This window comes from Ursus maritimus, unplaced genomic scaffold (genome assembly GCF_017311325.1).
Source record: "Ursus maritimus isolate PB19 unplaced genomic scaffold, ASM1731132v1 scaffold_21, whole genome shotgun sequence".
Taxonomy (NCBI): Eukaryota; Metazoa; Chordata; class Mammalia; order Carnivora; family Ursidae; genus Ursus; species Ursus maritimus.
The window spans coordinates 56,511,455-56,532,367 of NW_024424564.1; the positions used below are offsets into that span (position 1 = coordinate 56,511,455).

General features: G+C 52.9%; 1 protein-coding gene across 1 annotated transcript in view; it reads right to left on the reverse strand.

The window, feature by feature from the left end:
- TTLL8 (tubulin tyrosine ligase like 8) overlaps window positions 1–20,913 on the reverse strand; it is a 30,607-nt gene that overhangs the window by 6,470 nt on the left and 3,224 nt on the right. Inside the window, exons 2-9 of the mRNA XM_040637748.1 lie at window positions 16,237–16,328; window positions 12,953–13,091; window positions 12,050–12,123; window positions 10,047–10,175; window positions 8,850–8,964; window positions 7,165–7,287; window positions 5,756–5,942; window positions 61–209 (exon numbers count right to left, since the gene is read on the reverse strand). Coding sequence (XP_040493682.1) covers window positions 61–209; window positions 5,756–5,942; window positions 7,165–7,287; window positions 8,850–8,964; window positions 10,047–10,175; window positions 12,050–12,123; window positions 12,953–13,091; window positions 16,237–16,328 — 1,008 coding nt within the window. The remainder of the gene's footprint in view (window positions 1–60; window positions 210–5,755; window positions 5,943–7,164; window positions 7,288–8,849; window positions 8,965–10,046; window positions 10,176–12,049; window positions 12,124–12,952; window positions 13,092–16,236; window positions 16,329–20,913) is intronic.

Below are 20,913 nucleotides of genomic sequence, written 5' to 3' on the forward strand. Positions count from 1 at the left end.
GGGGGGGGGGGCGGCGGGGGGCACAGGTAGCCGCCTCGCAGCGCCCAGCCTCCGACTCACCTCGGCCGCGAGACTTGGCTGCAGGCTTTATGATCCAGATGTTCCGAAGCCCGTCGATGTCCGTCTGAGGGTTCACGGACGCGATTTTATTCAGCAGAGCCTGGCACTGCGAAAAGTGATTCCTTGAATTGGAGATGAACGCGTCACCACTACAAAGCAAGATCCAGAGAGCCCGTGAGATGCCGTGAGACCTCTGTGGGATGTGCGTGTAGTGTGTCCCTCCACTCTGTGGCTTGTCTTTCCATTCTCCGGGTCGTGTTTCTTCATAAACAGTTTTTCATGTCAATGAAGTACAATTTATCAACTTGCTCTATTATGATTAGTGCTTTTAGTGAACTATTTAAGAAATCTTTGTCTTCCTTGTGGTTACGAAGATATACTCCCATGTTTTCCTTTTCTGTAACTTTCACATTTCACATGTACATCTCAAGTTAATCTTTGTGTGTTTAGGAGACAGGATTCAAGATACACCTTTTCTGTCCACAAGGGTGCTCATTGCTCAGGCACCATTTAGTGCAAGGACTAACCGTTCCTAAGGGTTGGTGCTACATGCCCGTGTGCATGACAATCTGCATTTAGACGCTGTTCCGTGACAATGGTCTGGTAACGCCCTGTAGCCCAATGCCACCCCGTCTGGGTGACGGTACATGTATCGTAAGTCTTGAAATACGGGTAAAAGTTCCCTAATTTTGTTTTTCTTTTTTTTTTTTTTAAAGATTTTATTTATTCAACAGAGAGAGAGATAGCCAGCGAGAGAGGGAACACAAGCAGGGGGAGTGGGAGAGGAAGAAGCAGGCTCCTAGCGGAGGAGTCTGATGTGGGGCTCGATCCCATCACGCTGGGATCACGCCCTGAGCCGAAGGTAGACGCTCAACCGCTGTGCCACCCAGGCGCCCCTAATTTTGTTTTTCTTGATCAAGGTTGTCTTGGCTTTTCTTAAATCACTTGTATTTCCAAATAAATTTTAGAATCAGTTTGTCAATTCCTCCCACTCAAGCCCGTAAGAAAAATCCCTGCATAGATTTTTGATCGGGATTACGTTGAATCTGTAGCTTAGTTTGGGAAGAAAAAAAATCTCTATACCACTGAGTCTTCGAATTTATGAACATGGTTTTATTAAACACACACACACACTTATTAGGTCACTGATTTCTTTTTTTTTTTTTTAAAGATTTTATTTATTTATGTGACAGAGAGACAGCCAGCGAGAGAGGGAACACAGCAGGGGGAGTGGGAGAGGAAGAAGCAGGCTCACAGCGGAGGAGCCCGATGTGGGACTCGATTCCGGCATGCCGGGATCACGCCCTGAGCCGAAGGCAGACGCTTAACGACTGCGCTACCCAGGCGCCCCCTAGGTCACTGATTTCTATTAAACTTAATAATGTTCTGTTTAGGGTCTTCGGTTTATATTATTACATAATAATATGTTTTCTGGATGTCTGTTGATGTTATTATAGATTGCATCTTTAGAATTCCACTCTATGATTGTTGTGAGCCTATACGGACACCACCTGGTGCCTACTGACCTCACTAAACTCACGTAACTTTCTGTGTGATTTTTAAAATTTTCTATGTGCATAATCAGGTCATCAGTAAATAGGTTTGCTTCTTTCTGATCTTATGCCTTCTATTTTCTTTTTTTCTGTACTATTAAACTAAACAGACCATTCAGCCCATATGAGTAGCGGTTATGATAGCGGGCATTTTTGTCTCATTCTGATTTCAAGGAGAACACTTTCAATACATACCATTAAGAAATATGTTAGCTTTAGAGTTTTCTTCTTTATTCTGTAAATGTGATAGAATCTACCAATTGACATTTTTTTCTATTTTTTATTGTAAAATATATATAACATAAAATTTGCCATTTTAAGTGTGAGGCTCAGTAGTATGAAGAATATTTATATTGTGCAACTATCACCCCTACCTGCCCCCAGGATTTTTCATCTTCCAAACTGAAACTCTGTCCCCATTAAACACTCATTCCCCATCCCCTCCCCCAGACCCTGGTAACCACCATCTACCTTCTGTCTCTGTGATTTTGACCACCCTAAGTACCTCATACAAGTGAAATCACACAATATTTGTATTTTTCACTTACAATGTCCTCAAGGTTCACCCATGCTATAGCAGGCACCAGAACCTCCTTTTTAAGGGTGACTAATATCCCACCGATCAGTTTTTAAATATTAAGCCAACTGAGTTCCTGGAACTTAAATTGGACTTGAAGAAATAAAATTGTTTTTATTCATAGATGACATATCCTATATATAGAAAATCCTAAGGAACACACACAGTACGAAGCACTGGAACTAATAAATGGATTCAGCAAAGCTACAGTTACAAGATCAATATAAAAAAATCAATTATGGGGGTGCCTGGGTGGCCCAGTCGGTTGAGCTTCTTGGTTTCAGAGTTGTGATATCGAGCCCCGTGTTGGGCTCTGCACTCAGCGTGGAGTCTGCTTGGGTTTCTCTCTCCCTCTGCCCCTCCCCCGCCTCTCTCTCTCTCTCCAAAATACATAAAATCTTTAAAAAAATCAATTATACTTTTATATTCTGCCCACAAAAAACCCTAAAACAAAATTAAAAAAACAATTCCATTCATAATATCTAAAAGAATAAAACACATAGGAATACATCTAACAAAAGAAATGCAAGATTTGGACACGGAAGCCATAAAGCATCCTTGACATACATGTTAAAAGATCTAATCAAGTGGAGAAACAAATTTGTGGACATTAACACATTCTCTTGTAAGAAAGTTTTTTTTTAGTAGGCTTCACAGGTAGAGCCCAAAGCTGGGCTTGAACTCCTGACCCTGAGATCAAGACTCCCATACTCAACAGACTGAGCCACCCAGGCTCCCTCACATAACGGACACATTCTTAAATAACCAATGGCTCAAAGAAGAAATCACAAAGGAAATTAGAAAAATGCTTAGAGACAAATGAAAATGAAAATACAACGTACTAAAGCATATGGGATTGCTAGTGGTGCCAAAGGGGAAACTGACAGCTATAAAGGCTTACATTAAAAAACAAGAAAAGTCCCAAAACAGCAGCCTAACTTTGTAACTTAAGAAACGAGAAAAAGAATATACTAGACCCAAAGCTAGTGGAATGAATTGATCAATAAAGATTAGAGCAGAATTAATCAAAATAGAGAAAATTAATTAAACACTAAGTTGGTTCTTTGAAAAGATCAACAAAATTGACACACCTTTAGCTCAATGGACTTAGAAAAGAGAGAATACTCAAGTTACTAAAATAAAAAATGATATTGGCGACATCATTACTGATTCTACAAAAATAAAAAAGACTATAAGAGAGTATTATGAACAGTTGTACACCAAGAAATTGGGAAGCCTAAATGAAATGGGCAAATTCCCAAGAAACACAAAAGCTACCAAGACTAAATTGTGAAGAAACAGAAAATATGAATAGATTTATAACTAGTAAAGTGTTTGAATCAGTATTCAAAAATCTCCCAACAAAGAAAAGCCCAGGGCCTGACAGCTCCACGGTGAATTCTACCAAACATTTAGAGAAGAACCATACCAGTCCTTCTCAAACTTTTCCAAAAAATGGAAGAGGAGGAAACACTTCTAATTTGTTCTATGAGGCCAGAATTACTCTGATACCAAAGCCAGACAAAGACACTGCAAGAAAAGAAAACTACACATCAATGTCCCTTATGAACGCTGACGCAAAAATCCTCAACAAATGCTAGCAAACCAGACTCAGCAGCATATTAAGGGATCGCACTCCAAAACCAGGAGGGGTTTACTACAGGAGCGCAGGAATGGTTCAACATCTGAAAATCAATTAACATGATATCCCACATTACCAGATGAAGAGGGAAAACCCACACGACCATCTCAATTCATGCAGAAAAAGCACTTGACAAACTTTAACACCCTTTCCTAATAAAAACACTCAACAAACCAGGAATAAAGGGAAGTTAACTCAACATAATAAAGGCCACATATGAAAACCTACATCAAACGCTATACTCAATGGTGAAAGTCTGAAAGGTTTTCCTTTAAGATTAAGAATAAGACAAGGGGTGGGGCGCCTGGGTGGCACAGTCGTTAAGCGTCTGCCTTCAGCTCAGGGTGTGATCCCGGCGTTCTGGGATCGAGCCCCACATGGGGCTTCTCTGCTGGGAACCTGCTTCTTCCTCTCCCACTCCCCCTGCTTGTGTTCCCTCTCTCGCTGGCTGTCTCTCTCTGTCAAATAAATAAATAAAAAATCTTAAAAAAAAAAAAAAAAAAAGAATAAGACAAGGGGTGCCAGAGTGGCTCAATCAGTAAAGTGTCCAACTCTTGATCTCAGCTCAGGTCTTGATCTCAGGGCTGTGAGTTCAAGCTCTGTGCTGGGCTCCACATAGGATGTGGAGTCTACTTAACAAGAAGAAAAAAAGAATAAGACAAGAATGCCTACTTTCAACATTCAACGGAGTAATAGACGTGCTAGCAAGAGCAATAAGAGAAGGAAAAGAAATAAATGGCAAACTAGAAAAGGAGACGTAAAATGATCTGTTTGCAGGTGATATGATTGTATATGTAGAAAATCCTAAAGATTCCACCAAAAAACCCTGTTACATCTAATAAGTACAAAGTAAGAAGATATAAAGTCAACAAACATCAGTCGCATATCTGTATACTAGCAAGGAACAATATGAAAAGGAAATTATGAAAGCAATTCTACTTACAACCCCATCAAAAATAATAAAATACTTAGGAATTAACCAAGGAGGCGAAAGGTACAATAAAAACTACAAAAAATTGCTGAAAGAAATTAAAGAAGACATAAATAAATGGAGAAACGTCCATGTTTATGGATTAAAAGATTTAATATTGTTTAAGATGCTAGTAGTAGCCAAAATGATCTATAAATTCAATACAATTCCTATTCAAAATCCCGATGATGTTTTTCACAGAAATAGAAAAACCCACCCTCAAATTCAAATAGACTCTCAAGGGACCCGAATAGCCAAAACAATCTTGAAAAAGAACAAAGATGGACGACATACACTTCTTGATTTTGAAACTTACAACAAAGCTACACTTATCAAAACAGTGTGTTACTGGCATGAGGACAGACAGAAGACCAATGAAACAGAACAGAGACCCCAGAAATAAACCCTCTCGTATATGGTGAAATGATTTTTGACAAGGGTGCCCATGCTATTCAATGGGGAATGAGTTTGGATCCTTACCTAAAACCATGTGAAAAAATTAATGCAAAATGGGTCAAAGACCTAAATGTAAGATCAAAAACTATGAAAATCTTGAAGAAAATGTAGGGCCAAATCTTCAAGACATTGAAGTCCTCAATGATTTCTTGGATATGACACCAAAGTACAGGCAACAAGAGAAAAAAACAGACAAATTGGACTTCATGGGGTTTTTAAATGTGTGCATCAAAAGATACAATCAACAGAGTGAAAAGGCAATCACAAAATAAGAGAAACTGTTTGGAAGTCATGTATCTGAAGGGGGCTAACAACAACCAACTTGATTCACCCCAACACCCAGACAGGTGCTTCAGACGTCCCAGAGGCGGGACCTCCCTAGGCACTTGTGACGCCCGCCCCCACGCACCCCATTTAGGTGAGCCAGCAGGTGCACGCTGGCTCTCGCCGCCCGGCCCCAGGCACGGCCAGAGGGCCCCGGACAAGGTGCGTCTTACTGAATGAGGGAGTAGTACTGCTGTGTCAGATCCCTCCACTCGTCCTCCGTGAGGTCCTTGGAGGCGTCCTCAGAGACGTCGATGTCCTCGTGCTCCAGCTGCCCCAGGTAGGCCTGGCACACCTTGCACGCGGCGTCCACGAGCTGTCCCGAGAGGCCCTTGAGCTTGGATTCGGCATTCTCGGAAGCTGAAACCCAAGCACGGGCTGTGGAGTGGGGACCGCCTGGGGCACTGCACAAAGACCACCCCAGCCTTCCACGCCTTCTCTGGGCAGCCAACCTGCGCTCCAGGTGCGCCTCCCCCGCTGCACATACCCTCCAACCAGACTCAGTCCCGCGGGCGGCCATGTGGCACGCCTTCCGAACTTGCTACAAAACCTTTACTTTTCTGGGCACAGGCCGGGTACTCAGTAAGTACTTGGGAGCAGCCCCGTCTGACGCCCGCAAGCCGGTAGGCGCTTGGCGGCTGCCTGCGTCTGGCCTCTTCCTCGGCATCTCATGCTCCTGGGGCCCCGGAGTCAAGCTGAACCCGCGGGTGTCAGGAAGCACTGAGCACAGGGAGTCCTCCCGCCAAGGTGAGAGCGAACCTCCAGGAGCCCAGCTCCCACGCAAGGCAGCCCGGAGCCCTAGTCCGCGAGGGAGAACGAGCCGGCAATCAGCAACAGTCCGCGTGGTTGTGGGGTCGGAGCCCGGAGGAACGGGGAGGCTGGGAAGCTGTACAAAACCAACTCCGCAAGTGTGCGTGGGGCTGGGGGGGTTGGGCACCGTGGGGGCTGAGGCATCGCAGACCCAGGGCCCCAGCAGCGGCGGACCAGGAGAAGGGGCTGCCGTTCACGTGGTTGCTGTAGAGACTACAACGAGCGTTTTTAAACTGTATCAAGGTGAAATTCACAGAACATAAAATAGCTGCCTTAAAGTGAAAATGCGCACTTCTGTTTTCTGGTCAGGCACAGAAGGGGCCTGGAAGTTGCCAGTCCACCGTGACAAGTAAACCAACAACTCTTCTTTGCTCCGTCAGAGAACCGAGGTCACAGGACAAACTGCTGACCCCAATCGCAGAGGAAGTGGTCTGCGTGACAGTGACGTGTCAACGTGGTTCACCGATCACGACAAATTCTCCATCGGTGAGGGGTGGTAGGAGAGGAGGCGGGGGCCGGGCGTACATGGGAGATCCCTGTACCTTCTGCTCAACCTGGCCGTGAAGCTAAAAAGGCTCCAAGAGAGTGAACAACGAAATACTGATTTGGGTTTCATAGGCCTGACGCCACGGTGACCCTGTGCCACGCAGGAAAGCCATTCCCTGTCACCTCCTTCTGCGGGGCGGGGGACAACACCACCCCGGACGCATGGCCCCGCTGTCCCTCCCGGCACAGCCTCCAGGCACGGTGCAGCCTCGGGCCCCACACACACCTTTCTTGTTGCCGGGGCCCGTGTCGCAGGCCTCCCCCCTGCTGCTGGGTTTGCCTCTGCCGTGGTTCTGGTGGCTGACCACCCACTTGAGGATGCTGGAGGCCACCGTGCGCCGAAAGTCGTCTGAAAGGACACCAAGGCCTCGCCCCCTCTGCCTGCGCCGGGGACCAGGGACTTCGGCCAGCACCAGCTGTCCTCAGCCTCGGTGCCCCACAGCCTGCAGTGGCCTCCCTTCCTGCCCCCACAGCATTGGAGGGGGCGGTTCGCTCTGCCCTCAGCCCCCACCTCCAACCTGGTCCTTCTTCCTCCTGCTCCTCTGCAGATGGGAGTCTAATACACCCCCCTGCACACCCCCTCCCTACTCTCCTCTGCTCTCCCCACCCCCACCCAGGGCCACGTCCATGGAGGCCCCTGTGCTTGTCCTCGTTCCTGCTCCCTGTGCCCTCAGCCCCACAGCAGAGGACAGAAGCCCCCTGCAGACACAGTAGGACCTTCCCATCCCAGGAGCCTCTCTGGACCTCCCTGGACATGCTGGCTTCCACAGGGGGGCCCTGCACACCCACCTTGCATGGAAGGCAGCTCTGGGTCCCGCAGACCCGGGCTTGGGGCTGGCCTGGCTCTGAGTGCTCTCTGGGGCCAGGAGAGGCAGCCAGCATCCCCGTGAGCAAGCCCACGCTCTGAGGCCTGTCTTACCCAATGCCACTCCAACCCATGCCCCCTGGGAGGTCCGCAAGAAGTTCCAGTACCTTCTCGCCAAAACCAAACCAAAACTTGCTCCTTGCTCGTCTCCACAGAGGAGACCCCCGATCCGCCCAGATGGAGACATCCAGAACCTGCATTCCCTTCCCCGGCCCCTCCAGGGCCCTGGAGCTTCGCACCTGAGTCTCCTTCCTCCAGAACAAACACCCCTGAGCTTGTGCGCTGACTCCTAGGCCCTGGGCCCTGTGGACACGCAGGTACAGGGCCTGCTCCAGCCTGGTCCCCTTGGGCCTCCCTGCCTCTGGGTCTCCGCCTAGTGCCCCCTCTCTGAGAGACCCCTGCTCACTGCCCTCCCCTCCGCTGCACTTCTCACCTCCAGCCCCCACGGCCCCTGCCTTGTCCTGCCTGCGTCTGTGTGCTCCTGGGAGACCCAGGGTGGGGTCAGGACCTACGGCACGGGTGCTGGTGGAAGCCGGATCTCCGAGGCCCCCAGATCAGGTGCTCCAGAAACACGGGTCACCCCCAAATGAACACTGCCCAGCTGCTCTGACCTTCACTTTCTGTCCCTCTCTCGTCAGCTCAAACCAGGAACCCTCCCTCTGTTCCCAGGCCAGAGCCCGTGGTCCACAGGCGCTCAGTTCTGGGTCCCAGGACTGTCCCCACGCCAGCCTCCCCCAGAAATCCAGTCAGAAACAAGCTGCTGGTGCGAGAGTCCACAGCCTCCACCAGCCTCCCACGCATCCTGCTTTACCGGTGCTGCTCGTAGAAGTGTCTGGACTAGCCCTCGCCCCTCGAAAGGGAGCTGAGCCCTGGGGAGGGGTCTCGGGACAGGACCAGGCCCTCTGCCAACACCCCCCGCCAGTCCCCGGCCCTGCAGCTGTGGCCCAGCCCACCCCCCTTCCAAAGGCTCCCGCAGCCCCTCAGCGGGAGGTGGACCACAGAGGGGCCCTGACGCCAGGTGGCCTCCGCCTCAGCCCCGGACTTACCCAGGAACTCCTGCTTCTCACTCTCAGTGCAGAGGCCATAACAGCGGGGGAAGAAGGAGTCGGGGTTGGCTTGGACGTACCACGGCAGGCTCCTCATGCTCACACATAGCCCGATCTCCAGAGACAGCGGCACGTTAGGCCCCCACAGGCCACGTGCTGGTCCCCTCAGACCAGCCTGAACGCCCACAGGTCTGGCAGGCGGCACCCGTTCCAAAGAGCTCCTGGGAGGGGCGCTTCCTGGAGCAGACCCCTCCCCAGCCCCCTGCCCTTCCTGCCCGGCCAGCTGGTTCAAACAACAGGGGGACCCCATGTGCAGGCTGGGGCAATCTGAGGCCACAAGGGTGGTAGGTCCTGCATTTATCTCCCAGGTCCCTAACTGGTGCTGGGCCCAGGCCCCAGGAAGGAGGGACCGAGCTTCTGGGCACAGTCACCACGGGCCGCATTTGGAAAAAGGTGCCAAGCGCTGGGGAGATGCAGTGCCTGCTGGCTGCTGGGCACACTGGTGGCCACGCTGCACGGGGTCTTTGTAGGGAGCCCAGGGGAGCTCCTCCGCCCGCACCCCGAAGGAGGCCAGCAGCTGAGGCCGGGTGAGGGTGCATGGGGCCAGACACCCACAGGAAGCCCTGGGGGCAGTGTGAGCCTCATCCCTGACCCTCCGTGTCATCATTGCGTGTTGAGGGGATGGTCTCCTTGTTGCCCGGAAGCCCCTCTACCCAACCTCTCCTGCGTGAGTCCAGGCAGGCCTGTCCACCCTGGCTGACCCCAGTCCTGAACGTCAGCCCTCGGAGTCAAAGGATGGGGACAAGGGGCCAAAAGGAGGTGAGGACAGGAGGTGCCCAGGCCCCCTGCAGCCATGAGTCCCCGTGCAGGGGAGGCGGCCTGGCTCTCCCTGGGACCCAGGACCTCTCCAGGGCGCAGAGCTTACGCAGGGCTGTGGTGGTTTGGCCTGCATACCCAGAGGACGGACACAGGGCCAAGGGCGCAGAGGGCTCTGGGGGTGTGAGTGGAGCCGGTTTGAGGGCCTCTGGACACTGTAACGGGCAGTGTGGCCTCTGCCCGGGCAGCAGTCGTCCTGGGGAGGAGCCCTGAGGTGACTGGTCCCTACGAGGCCTCCCAAACACAGCCACTGGAGTTGCAGGAGGCCAGGCGCTGCCCTGTACCCGCTCCCGCCAGCCCCCCCCAAGTCCCCCCTCTCACCTTGGTGGTGAAGGAAGCTGTCTTCCCATAGTGATTCAGCATCTGGTCACAGCTCAGGCTGTGATAGTCAATGACGTCCCTTTTGATCGTCCAGAGGAAGTACGGCATTTCGTTTTTTACCAACCTGGACTGGCAAGAAAGAAACCCTCATCAATACCCTGCGTCTAAGGTTCGTATCTTTGGAAGTTGGGATGTAAGTTAAGAGTGAAGGAAATCAGATTTTTTTCAAGTTTTTCTTTAAACTCTAGTGAGTTAGCGTATATGGTAAAATCGGTTTCAGATGTAGGATTGAGTGACTCATCACTTCTGAACGACATCCGAGCTCATCCCACGCCCTCCTCAATGCCCATCCCCCACCTAGCCCATCCCCCACCCCCTCCCTCCATCAACCCTGTTTGTTCTCTCTTGTTACGAGTCTCTTATGCTGTGTCTCCCTCTTTTTTTTCCTTCCCCGATGATCCTGTTTTGTTCCTTAAATTCCACATACGAGTGAAATCATACGATAATTGCTTTTCTCTGACTGACTTATTTCTCTCAGCATAACACCCTCTAGTTCCATCCACGTCCTTGCAAACGGCAAGAGTTCATTATCTGATGGCTGCGTGATAGTCCATTGTGAATATGGACCACGTCTTTATCCGTTCATGCGCTGATGGACCTCTGAGCTCTTTCCGGAGTTTGGCTACTGTGGACGTCGCTGCTATAAGCATTGGGGTGCAGGTGCCCCTTCGGATCACGATGTTTGTGTCCTTTGGGTACATACCCAGTCTTGCAACGCTGGGTCAGAGGGTAGCTCTAGTTTTAACTTTCTGAGGAGCCTCCATACTGTGGAAATGAGATTTTAAATGACACTTGAAGTGTGTATTCCAACTGTGACTGTCGGTCTGGAAGGCTGGCAACGGGTGTCCCTGGAGGGGCTACCGTGTGCTGCACTGGGGGTAACCCCTCTCACCCAGGGGTTCTGCTCTCAGGAAGCAAGGGCAGGCTCCACACCAAGGGGAGCCCCCGTGTGTGTAGCCGAATGAGGTCTGAGCCGTCTGCCCCATGGGTGCCCTTGTGGGGTTCAGGGACATGCCACACGTGGGCATGGGCTGAGTGCACTGCCTCGTGGCCCGGGAGACCATGGGAGCCAGCCTCCCCCTGCCCCCACTCCCTCAGAGCAGGCGGCCAGGGCCACCGGAGCACGGGGACCTCACAGTGGGGCCAGAACTAGACCCAGGGTGGCCTTGGGGCTCTGATTCTGTGTTTACAAACAAAGCACCTGTGTGGTCAAAAGTCTTACCAAACAGATACAAGGAAAGGAAAAGCTTCTCCAAAATTCTGACGCCTTGAAGGCCCTGGGGGTCATTCTCTGCAGACCAGCATTTGAGGACACACCCACAATTCTATAACACAGGCTGGTCTACCTTGACCCCATGTTAGGGCAGGACTGGGCTCCCCCTACCCCAATGCCCACAAGAGTGCCTGGAGGGAGCAGGGAGCCGGCCACCAGCATCACTTCCCAAAACTCATCCCAAATGCCGGACTCACAGCCTTCCTTCCCCCCTCTAGAGCGACGTGCATCGCGTCTGTTGTCACTTTCTGGCATAAGTCTCATTTGTTCCAGCGTGGCATGAACTGTCAGACTAAAGTATAAAGGGCAGCGTGCAAGTGCACGCACGCAGGCAGGTGCACGTGACGCACACGGACGCACGCACGCACGCACACGTGACGCACACAAGCACCCACACGGACGCACAGGAGCGCGCACATGCACGCACGCGGGTGCACGTGACGCACACGGACGCACAGGAGCGCGCACACAGGCGCACGCACACACGGGTGCACACGGACACACGCAAGCGCACACAAACATGAGTGTATGCACACACATGCGTGCAGCAGCCCGGTGTGAGTGGCTTTGCCGCCCGTCCCCAGGACATGGCCCAGGGAAGGTGACAGTGTCAGGAGGTGGGGGGACGGAGGCCCGCCTGGCCCGCGGGACCTCAGGTGTGGAGACCTACCATCACATCATGGATGTCGTCTGTCTTCTCCAAAGCCACTTCCTGATTTTCTTTGCCTTCAGCACATTTATGTTCTGCAAACACAACGCCCGGAGAGCCGTCAGCGTGTCAGGGCCTGAGCACCTCAGCGGCCCTCTGGCCACTCAGCCAGCAGCCGCCTCGGCCACGGCGCACCTGCTGACGGCTCAACAACTCATCCCCAGGGGCCCCTCGCGGGTCCTGAGATGGAGCAGGGCGGCATCAGGCTCAGGCGACATCTACCTGCCCCAGTGTCCACCGCGTGGCCCCTCCACCCGGTGCAGTGCCAGGGTCGGGGACCCCAGGTGTGGGGCGGGAGAGGCAGCCTTGGGGTGAGTGTGGTGGAGAGGGGTGCGGGCAGGGATGGCGACGGGGTTGACACGGGTCTCAAGCACCGTGTGGGAGCTGGCCCCCTGAGACTCCAGGGCCAAGAAAGTGCTGATGCTCTGTGCAGCGTGGGAGGGGGGGCCTCGGGCACAGTGACTGAGGGTGACCAGCGGGGTCAGAGGAGGCACAGACAGGGCAGGACCACTGAAGGATGGTGGCAGCTGCCCAGACACGGGAGGAGGAGGCCTGTCGTGGGCATGGACGGGGGACACTGAGAAGTCTGAGAAGTCGTGGGCATGGACGGGGGGGGGGGGCACTGAGAAGCCATCAGACCAGGTTCTGAAAGCACAGGCCTGCTGTGTGGATGCCTGGGGAAGGCAGGCCGGGAGGGCAACGGCCTCTCCCTCCCAGGGGGACCCTACACATGCAGCGGAGGCCCAAATCACAGGCCCCGCAGGCCAGAACGGCACTCCCCCGAGAGGTGGGGCTCACTCTGGTCCCCTGACAGACACACACACAAGCCTTACACCGAGAGACAAGACACCTTCGATACACTACCAGTCACCCCCGCACTGTCATCATCTGCATTCGGGATGACCTTGGGCAGGAAGTGGAACTTCTTCTCCACCCAGCCCTTTCTTCGAAGGGTGGCCCGTATCACTGGGTAGTGCCCGTAAATGGCGAAAATCTTCTTTTCCTCAAATTGCAAGAGCATATTTTAAGTTAAAGAACTGAAAGACAAGGTGGTTCACTGTCTGTGCGGGGAGGCTTCGAGGCAGAGTGAGACAGTTGTGCCAGCAGGTGGAGTGACATGTCCCGCTCCAAGGAACACACGGAAACATCCGAGAACGCACACACACAGGCACGGAGCAGGGCCCTCCTCTGGCTCGTGCTCATTCTTTGTGGGCCTCGCACTCATGGGCCTGCGTCCCGCGAAGGCTAGGAGACCCCGTACAGCCAGGACCATGGGCGCACCCCCGGCTCAGTGCAGGTCCTGGTCTGGAAGGTGGGACCGAGGCGTCATGGCCAGCGGCCATGCACTCTTAGGCTTTCTTTTCTCCGGGAGGTGACAGTCCCTCATGCTTGGGGGCGAGGGGATGGGTGCCTGAGGTTTGAGGAGTGAGAGGGAAGAGCCATTCAACCACCCAAGAAGGGCCAGAGGGACAGGAGTGCCAATAGCACGCGGCCAGCAGCAGGGAAGCTGGGCCTCTGCCCGTGACTGTGGAGATGGACACAGATGCCTGGGGACGGGCAGGGGGCTGGCAGTGGGTGGCGTGTACCAAGGACTTCCCAGCTGAGGGATGGGAGACGGGAGAGCGACGGTCATGCTGGAGCCCCTGGGGCCCACACCACTGAGGCACAGCCTGGTCGCCTTCCCCTGGGCAGGGTACAGAGGGTGAGAGCTGCAGGGCAGGGTCAGCAGTCAGCTTAGTGCCCCATGAGTTTGTGGGAGCAGGCAGGGAGGGCAGGGCAGGAGGGGAATGGCTCAAATCCATGGTGTCCCTAATTAGATGACTTTGAATGAACCGAAAGATTGACTATACTGGGTGGGCCTGGCCTAATCAGGTGCAGCTCTTAAGAAGAGGGTCCAGGACGTCCCTGAAGTTGGAGATTCAAAGCGGCAGGGACCTCCCCGTTGCTGGCTCTGAAGAAACCAGCTCTACAGCCACAAGGGAATGAATCCTGCCAACCAGCCAAGGGAGCCTGGAAGCAGACCTTTCCCAGTTGAGCCTCTGGATGGGACCCCAGCCCAGCTGATGCCTCGTTTCAGCTCTGAGAGACCCTGAGCAGAAGACCCTGCAGAGGCTGTGAGGTAATAAATGGGTATGTTTAAGTAGCTAAGCTCATGGTGGATTGGTACCCAGCATCTGTAGCTGACACATCCTACAGTTCCCACTGGGAGGACCCGCTCCTGACCCCCAGCAACAAGAGGGCTGTGTCTGGGGCCAGAAGATGAGCTCCAGTCCCAGCACCCACATGGAGGACCCAGCAGGTCAGCACCTCTCTCAGCCTCCTTCCATGCAGAGAATCTGCCCACAGCCTGCCCTCGGCCCCCACAGGGCTGTGCTCCAGGACAGAGGTGTGGGATGAACTTGGCTTCGGAGGGGTGCTGCGAGGGGGGGCAGCAAGAGTGTCAGCACCTGTGCCCCAGCAGGACTCCAGCTCACTTATAGTCAAATGGAACAACTTTTAAAAAGCTGATTATTTTAATTAACAGAATAAAATTCCTCAGGGAACTACAAAAGGAAGACAAGCAAAGTATAAGCCTGGTAGCATGTAAGAGAAGAGAGACGGAATCCAAAGTGTCGTCAGTCCACAAGGAGGCTCAAAGTGGGGGGGAAGCTGAGCAGTCAGGACACACCGGACAAGGGAAGGAGACAGGACTCGCGGAGACCTCTGAGGACCCGGGGGCGGGGGGCGTCACAGAGAAACACGCCAAGGCTCCAGGTAAAAGGGGAAGGCTGCCAGGCTGGATTTCTAAAATCTCAACCTAGGCCGCTGACGAGAGAAAACCAAAACCACACGCGTACGGACAGTAGAACGTGAAGGGATCTAAGTATGAGAAAGAACAGCCTTTGGGACGAAATTAACCACTAAAGTAAAGGAAATCACGCCATCATGTACAGATTCAATTCACCAGGAAGATACTCCCTAGTAAGGGGCTATAGATGGCGTAGGGCAAAACCTCACAGCTACAAGGCGAAGGAATGCACGCCGCTAACGCGCTTCTCTCCGCGAGTGGCAGAACCGCGGAGCAGATCTCCATCCCCCTCAGAGACTTGACAGTGCGGCCAGCCGGCTCCACCCTGACAACCGGGAACGGAGCTCCCGTCGGCTTTCACAGAAATGCACGAAACGCTGGGCGCAAAGCAAGTCTGGAGTAACTTACGCAGATGACGTTCTCAACCACATGCAACCGAGCCAAAAATCAGTAACAAAATAAATAGAAAAAACCCAGTATTTATCCAAATGGTACAAACACAGTGACCCAAAGGGGTACCTGCACCCCAGTGTTCACAGCAGCAACGTCCACAACAGCCAAACCGTTGAAGGAGCCCAGAGGTCCATCGACAGATGAATGGAGAAAGAAGATGTGGTCCATAAACACAATGGAATATCACTCAGCCATCAAAAGAAACAGAATCTTGCCACGTGCAATGACATGGCTGGAACTAGAGGGGATTATGCTAAGTGAAATCAGCCAGTCAGAGAAAGATAATTATCATCTGATTTCATTCATATGTGGAATTTAAGAAACAAAACAGGGGAGCATAAAGGAAGGGAGGGAAAAATCAAATAAGACGTCATCGGAGAGGGAGACAAACCATTAGACACTCTGAACACAGGGAACAAACCAAGGGTTGCGGGAGGGGATGACGTGCTGCTCTTCCCGAGCCCCCGCGCCCAGGCTTCTGAGCGAGAGCCGTCAACGCAGGGCGCAGGGCGAAGCCGAAGAATACCGCCCCCTCGCCTCGCGAAGGCTCTTGGAGCTCTCGGGGCAGCAGATGGCCCTCTGCTCCCGTTAGACAACCGCAGCACTTCCCCCTCCTCTCCCCTCTACCTGGGGCCCAGCACTGGGGTCCGGGGCCAACCCAGGCTGGCGGACCCCGGCAGCGTGGGAGCTCAGCGCGTCAAAGGCAACCCAGTTGCTTTCCAAATTCCAAAATAAGTTTCTGCATTTAACCCCCCTCCCCCCCACCTTGGGGCACCTGGCTGGCTCAGTCTGAACAGCCCGTGACTCTTGATCTCAGAGTCCTGAGTTCGAGCCCCATGTTGGGTGAAGAGATTGCTGAAATAAAGAAAACTTTTTAAAAGTGCCCCAAGCCCCAAAAGGCATTTACCTTGATGGCCTTTTCTGTTAATTGTCTTGCTATTTTGTATCTGTCTAATTTGGGGGAAGAAGTCAAGTCTTGGGAAATTCCTCTTTTTAATTCTGCAGAAGAGAAACAGACATCCAGGCAAACGTAAAAGTACACGGGGGTACTTGGGAAGGAAGCCCAGCCCACCCACACACCCATCAATTTCCTCCCAGCCCACCTCCCGGCCCCCAGGCCCTCCTCCCGCAAGCCCTCAGCCCCCTCCCCAGGCTGCGTCCCCCAGCCCACCATCCCCTGGCCATGCCCTCTCTCCGCCCCCAGCCCTCCACCCCCAGCAGCTGTGGCTTGGGCACCCTCTCTCCTTGCTGAGCTCCCCCCCCCACTTTGTGGCCACACCACACCATGACCACCCCCCTCAGTCTCTGTCTGGGCCAGCCCTCCCCACTCCTTGCCCCACTCCGGCCACCAGACTCCCAGCAGCACACCAAGTTTCAGTGCAACCACCTTAAAAATTAAAATGAAAACCCTCCTCTCTGTACCCCACACCCCGCCACACTCCTGCCTTCCACCTCTCTCCACACCCCTGTTGGCTGCGCTCCACTGTGGACGCGGCTCATGCTGACGTCATACGCACACAAGCCGATCCCATGTCAGTCCCCGGGCCCTGGCTCCTGGGAGCAGCAGACACTTGGCTGGCCAGTGCTGCTCCCCGTGGCCCCCCTTCCCCTCCTCACTGCAGCCCCTTCTTTCTCCCTATGCCCTAACCTTGAACTGCCCAGGCCTGGACCTCAGACTCCATGCTTCCCGTCCGCACCCACTCCCTGGGCCATCTCATCTCGTCTGGTGGCTTTCAATTCCACCACGCCCAGACCCCTGGAACATACAGCTTCCACCCACACCACCCGACCTCCCAACACCTCCTGGACCCCTGGTGCCTGGATGTCCGAACAGCATCGCAGGCGGGACAGGCCAGCACAGACACCCAGCCACCCACCCCCGCTCTTCCTCCCCACTGCGGACCCCACAACCCCACAGCCAATCGATACAGCAAAGCCCTTCAGTGGAGATGGTGTTCTGACGACTGCAGGTCCGCGTGCAGAAAACAAGTCGAACCCCGGCTGACGACACACAACGGCTCATCTGAAGTGGACCATGGGTCTCCGCGTGAAAGCTAGACGCACAGGGCGCGGCCTGGGTCAGGGAGAGAGCACCAGCCGTGAAAGTACAAGGTGGCAAAATGACACGTTCTGCTCTGTTAGGAAAAGGCAAGCTAAAGCACCGACTGGGAAAATAAATCCTCAGTATAGATGTTCCCGTGAAGCCCGGCACAGAAGGAAGCACGGTGAGTGGTTCCATCCATGCGGGGTCCACGGGGACAAAAGTCAGAGCAGAGGGAGGGCGGGAGGGGCTGGGGGGCACAAGGACACCCCCCGCACCCCTGGTCCAACAGCATGGCCTTGGAACAATTGCAAAGCCAGGGTTAGCAGAACGACGGGACAAGACACGGAGGCCACAGACACGTGCCGTGCACGGGCTGCTGGGAGCCGAGCGGGCATCAAAGGTCTTTGAGGATGAAGACCTGGACGTCGCCTTGTGAACACACAGAGCCCCTCACGCAGCGGCCGCCGCGGTTGGAACCTCCAGGATGCGGGGAGCGTGAGTGAAAGCAGAGCACTGAGAAGGTCTGGTGTAAGCCGACCCTCCGATCACAGAGCGACTGAGTCAGGGGTCAGTAACAGAGCAAGGTACATACACACATGGTGCTAAGTAACCCACGTGTCGAAGGAATCGAGATGGAAAGTACCGCATATTTCTTACCTAAACCATAATTAAAATACCAAATTTCAAATCTCTGGGCTCTGGTTAAGTTGTATTTATAAAGAGATTTTTAGCTGTAGATGAATATATTTGAAAATAGCAGAGGCTAAAAACAGTGAGTTAGGCATCCATCTCAAGATGTTAGATTTCGAACGGTAAATTTAAACCCAAAGAAATACAAGAAAATTAACAGAAAGGAGACATAGATGAAATATTTTTAAAATCCAGTAGAGGGTTAGTCAAGCCAAAGGTTCACGACTAATAAAATTAATAAACAATTGGTGAGACCAACTAATAAAGAAGAGGCTTAAAATGTCATTTAAAACCTTCCCCTCCGTGAAACTCCAGGGCCCACGGCTTTGTGGGGGACGGTACTGAACATCTAACCTTGTACAACTCATCTCGAGGGCAGAAAAGCCATGGCCACACCTAACGTGCTCTATGAGGCCAGCACGTTCCAGGGAAGGAAGCTCACGGGCCAGCGTAGCTCACTCAGAGACCACAGAGCCTTACACGCCACGGCCACCTTGTGTTACTCCAAGGCTGGATTGGGAAAGCAAGCATCGTAAAATTACCACAGTACAAGGTCAGCACAGTCGTAAATCCCATGTCAACAGATACAGAAAATCTTCATAAACCCTAATTTCCATTCAGGCTGAAAGCTCTTGGTGAACTGAGACACCGTAAACAGCCTCGAAACGATCCTCCATGGCCCCTGGGCTTGGTTTCTGAGCACGCCCCTGCCCTGGCTGGAGGGATCCAAGCTCTCCGGAGAGCTGGGACCCCTGGTCTGGGACACTGGGAGCCCCAGTTGATCTCAGGGCACCTTGCAGCACTTACAGACTGGGATGGGGGAAGCGAAAAGATGCAGAAGCAGCGTGCAGAGGTGGGAGGGCTGAGTGTGGACCACTGGGGCATCACAAAACATGGTCACTGGCCAGACCCAGTGCAGGCATCCAGGAAGACTCTCGGGAGCGGGACAGCAGCGCAAACACAGTGCTCCCCCGAGGCCATCACAGACACCTGCACGCCAGCACCTTCCTGGAAACCCGTAACTGCGGGGCAGAAAGCGGCACCTGGCACATCTTCTGGCAGGATGGGGACTTCACAAGGCTGAGGAGGCCCGCGGGGGCGGGCAGCGCTCCCTGCAGAGCGCAGCTCCTCGTCTATTCCTTGTGGAGAACGGGCCTCCCAGGCAGCTGGTTCCCGGGGAGGGTGGGGGGGTGAGGGGGTGTGGCAGTGGTGGTGATGCCAGAGCAGGGGCCGGGGTCGCTGCAGCCATGACTACATCCCCTGCCCAGGCTTGTGTTCCTCACTGATCCAGAAGTACCCTCTCGTCAACCTCCAGCACAACCTCCTGCCCAATCTCCAGTCCCGTCTCAGACGGATTCTCTGGGGAGCCCGCCCCCCCACCTCAGGGGCCTTGAGCAGTCACCAGGTGCCCCAGCACCACTCCTCAGGTGGCCACGGGAAACACAACCCTACCACGGAGGGGTCTGGCCAGCACCGGTCCAGTGACTGGGCAGCCAGACACTATGGGCAAACTGGGGGCACAGCACCACCTCCAAGGAGTCTCGGCAAAACACTCAACCCAAGTCTCATCAGGTCTCCGGAGCTCATCTCCAGATCACTAGGGTTCACAGAGGGGACGGCGGAGGAGGAGAGCAAACCAACCCCGCGGCAACAGCGAGACGAGCCCCAACGGTAGGCGTCCTCCAGAACAACGGGCGGTCCTCAGCAAGTCTGGATCCTGAAAACACAGGGCGAGAGGAGTGGCCGGTCCAGATCAAACGACAGCAGAGACACAGGACAGCCTGACGCAACGTGTGGTCCTCGACCACATCCAGATCTGAACGAGCCAACTCTGGGACTTCCTGGGGAAATACGAGTATATTCTGGGGATTGGAGTTTAGTAAGGAATTGTCCATCTTATCAAATGTGAAAAAAGAGTTTAGTTATCTATAAAATGTCCCTTTTAGAGATACTTAGTAAATATTTAGATACATAGTAATATTTACTTACAAGTATGAACAAAAATTTAATAAAATCATTATTAAAGACAAAAGAGAGATAGTCCATAACATGAAAAGAATCAATTTGTCAGGGAGATATAAAAATTCCAAACGTGTATGAACTTAATTATACATAAAAATACAAGCTGATGAAACTAAAAAAAAAATATCCACAATCATATTAAGATATTTGACCTACTTCTCTCAGTAAATGAAAGACTAAACAAAGGGAGCACTTGGGTGGCTCAGTCGGTGAAGCGTCTGCCTTCTGCTCAGGTTGTGATCCCAGGGTCGTGGGTTCGAGTCCCACATCGGGCTCCTGCTCCTCAGAGAGCTGGCTTCTCCCTCTGCCTCTGCTCCTGACTCCACCCCACCCAGCTTGTGCGTGCATACGCTCTCTCTCAAATAAAGTTTTAAAAATTTAAAATAAAAAAGAAGATTAAACAAAGAATCAGTAGAATCCAGCAGATTTGAACGTGGTGAGTGACCAGCTGCACGTACAGACACCGCGTTCCACAGCTTGACACACGAGTTTTCTTCACTCACATGTCTTTCAACACCGATTACATCCTAGACCGTAGAGAGTCCCAATAAGTTTCAAAGAATTGAAATGATATAGATTAAGTTCTCTGACAACTGGTAAACTAGAAGTTAACAACAAAAAGGTAGCTAGGAATTTTCCTAAACGTTCAAAAATTAAGAAGCACACTTTAAAAATAAAACATGGACCAAAGGAGAAACTCAAAAATGATTTGAGCTGAATGATAATAAAAATATGATATATCAGGGGCACCTGGGTGGCACAGCGGTTAAGCGTCTGCCTCCTGCTCAGGGCATGATCCTGGCGTTATGGGATCGAGCCCCACATCAG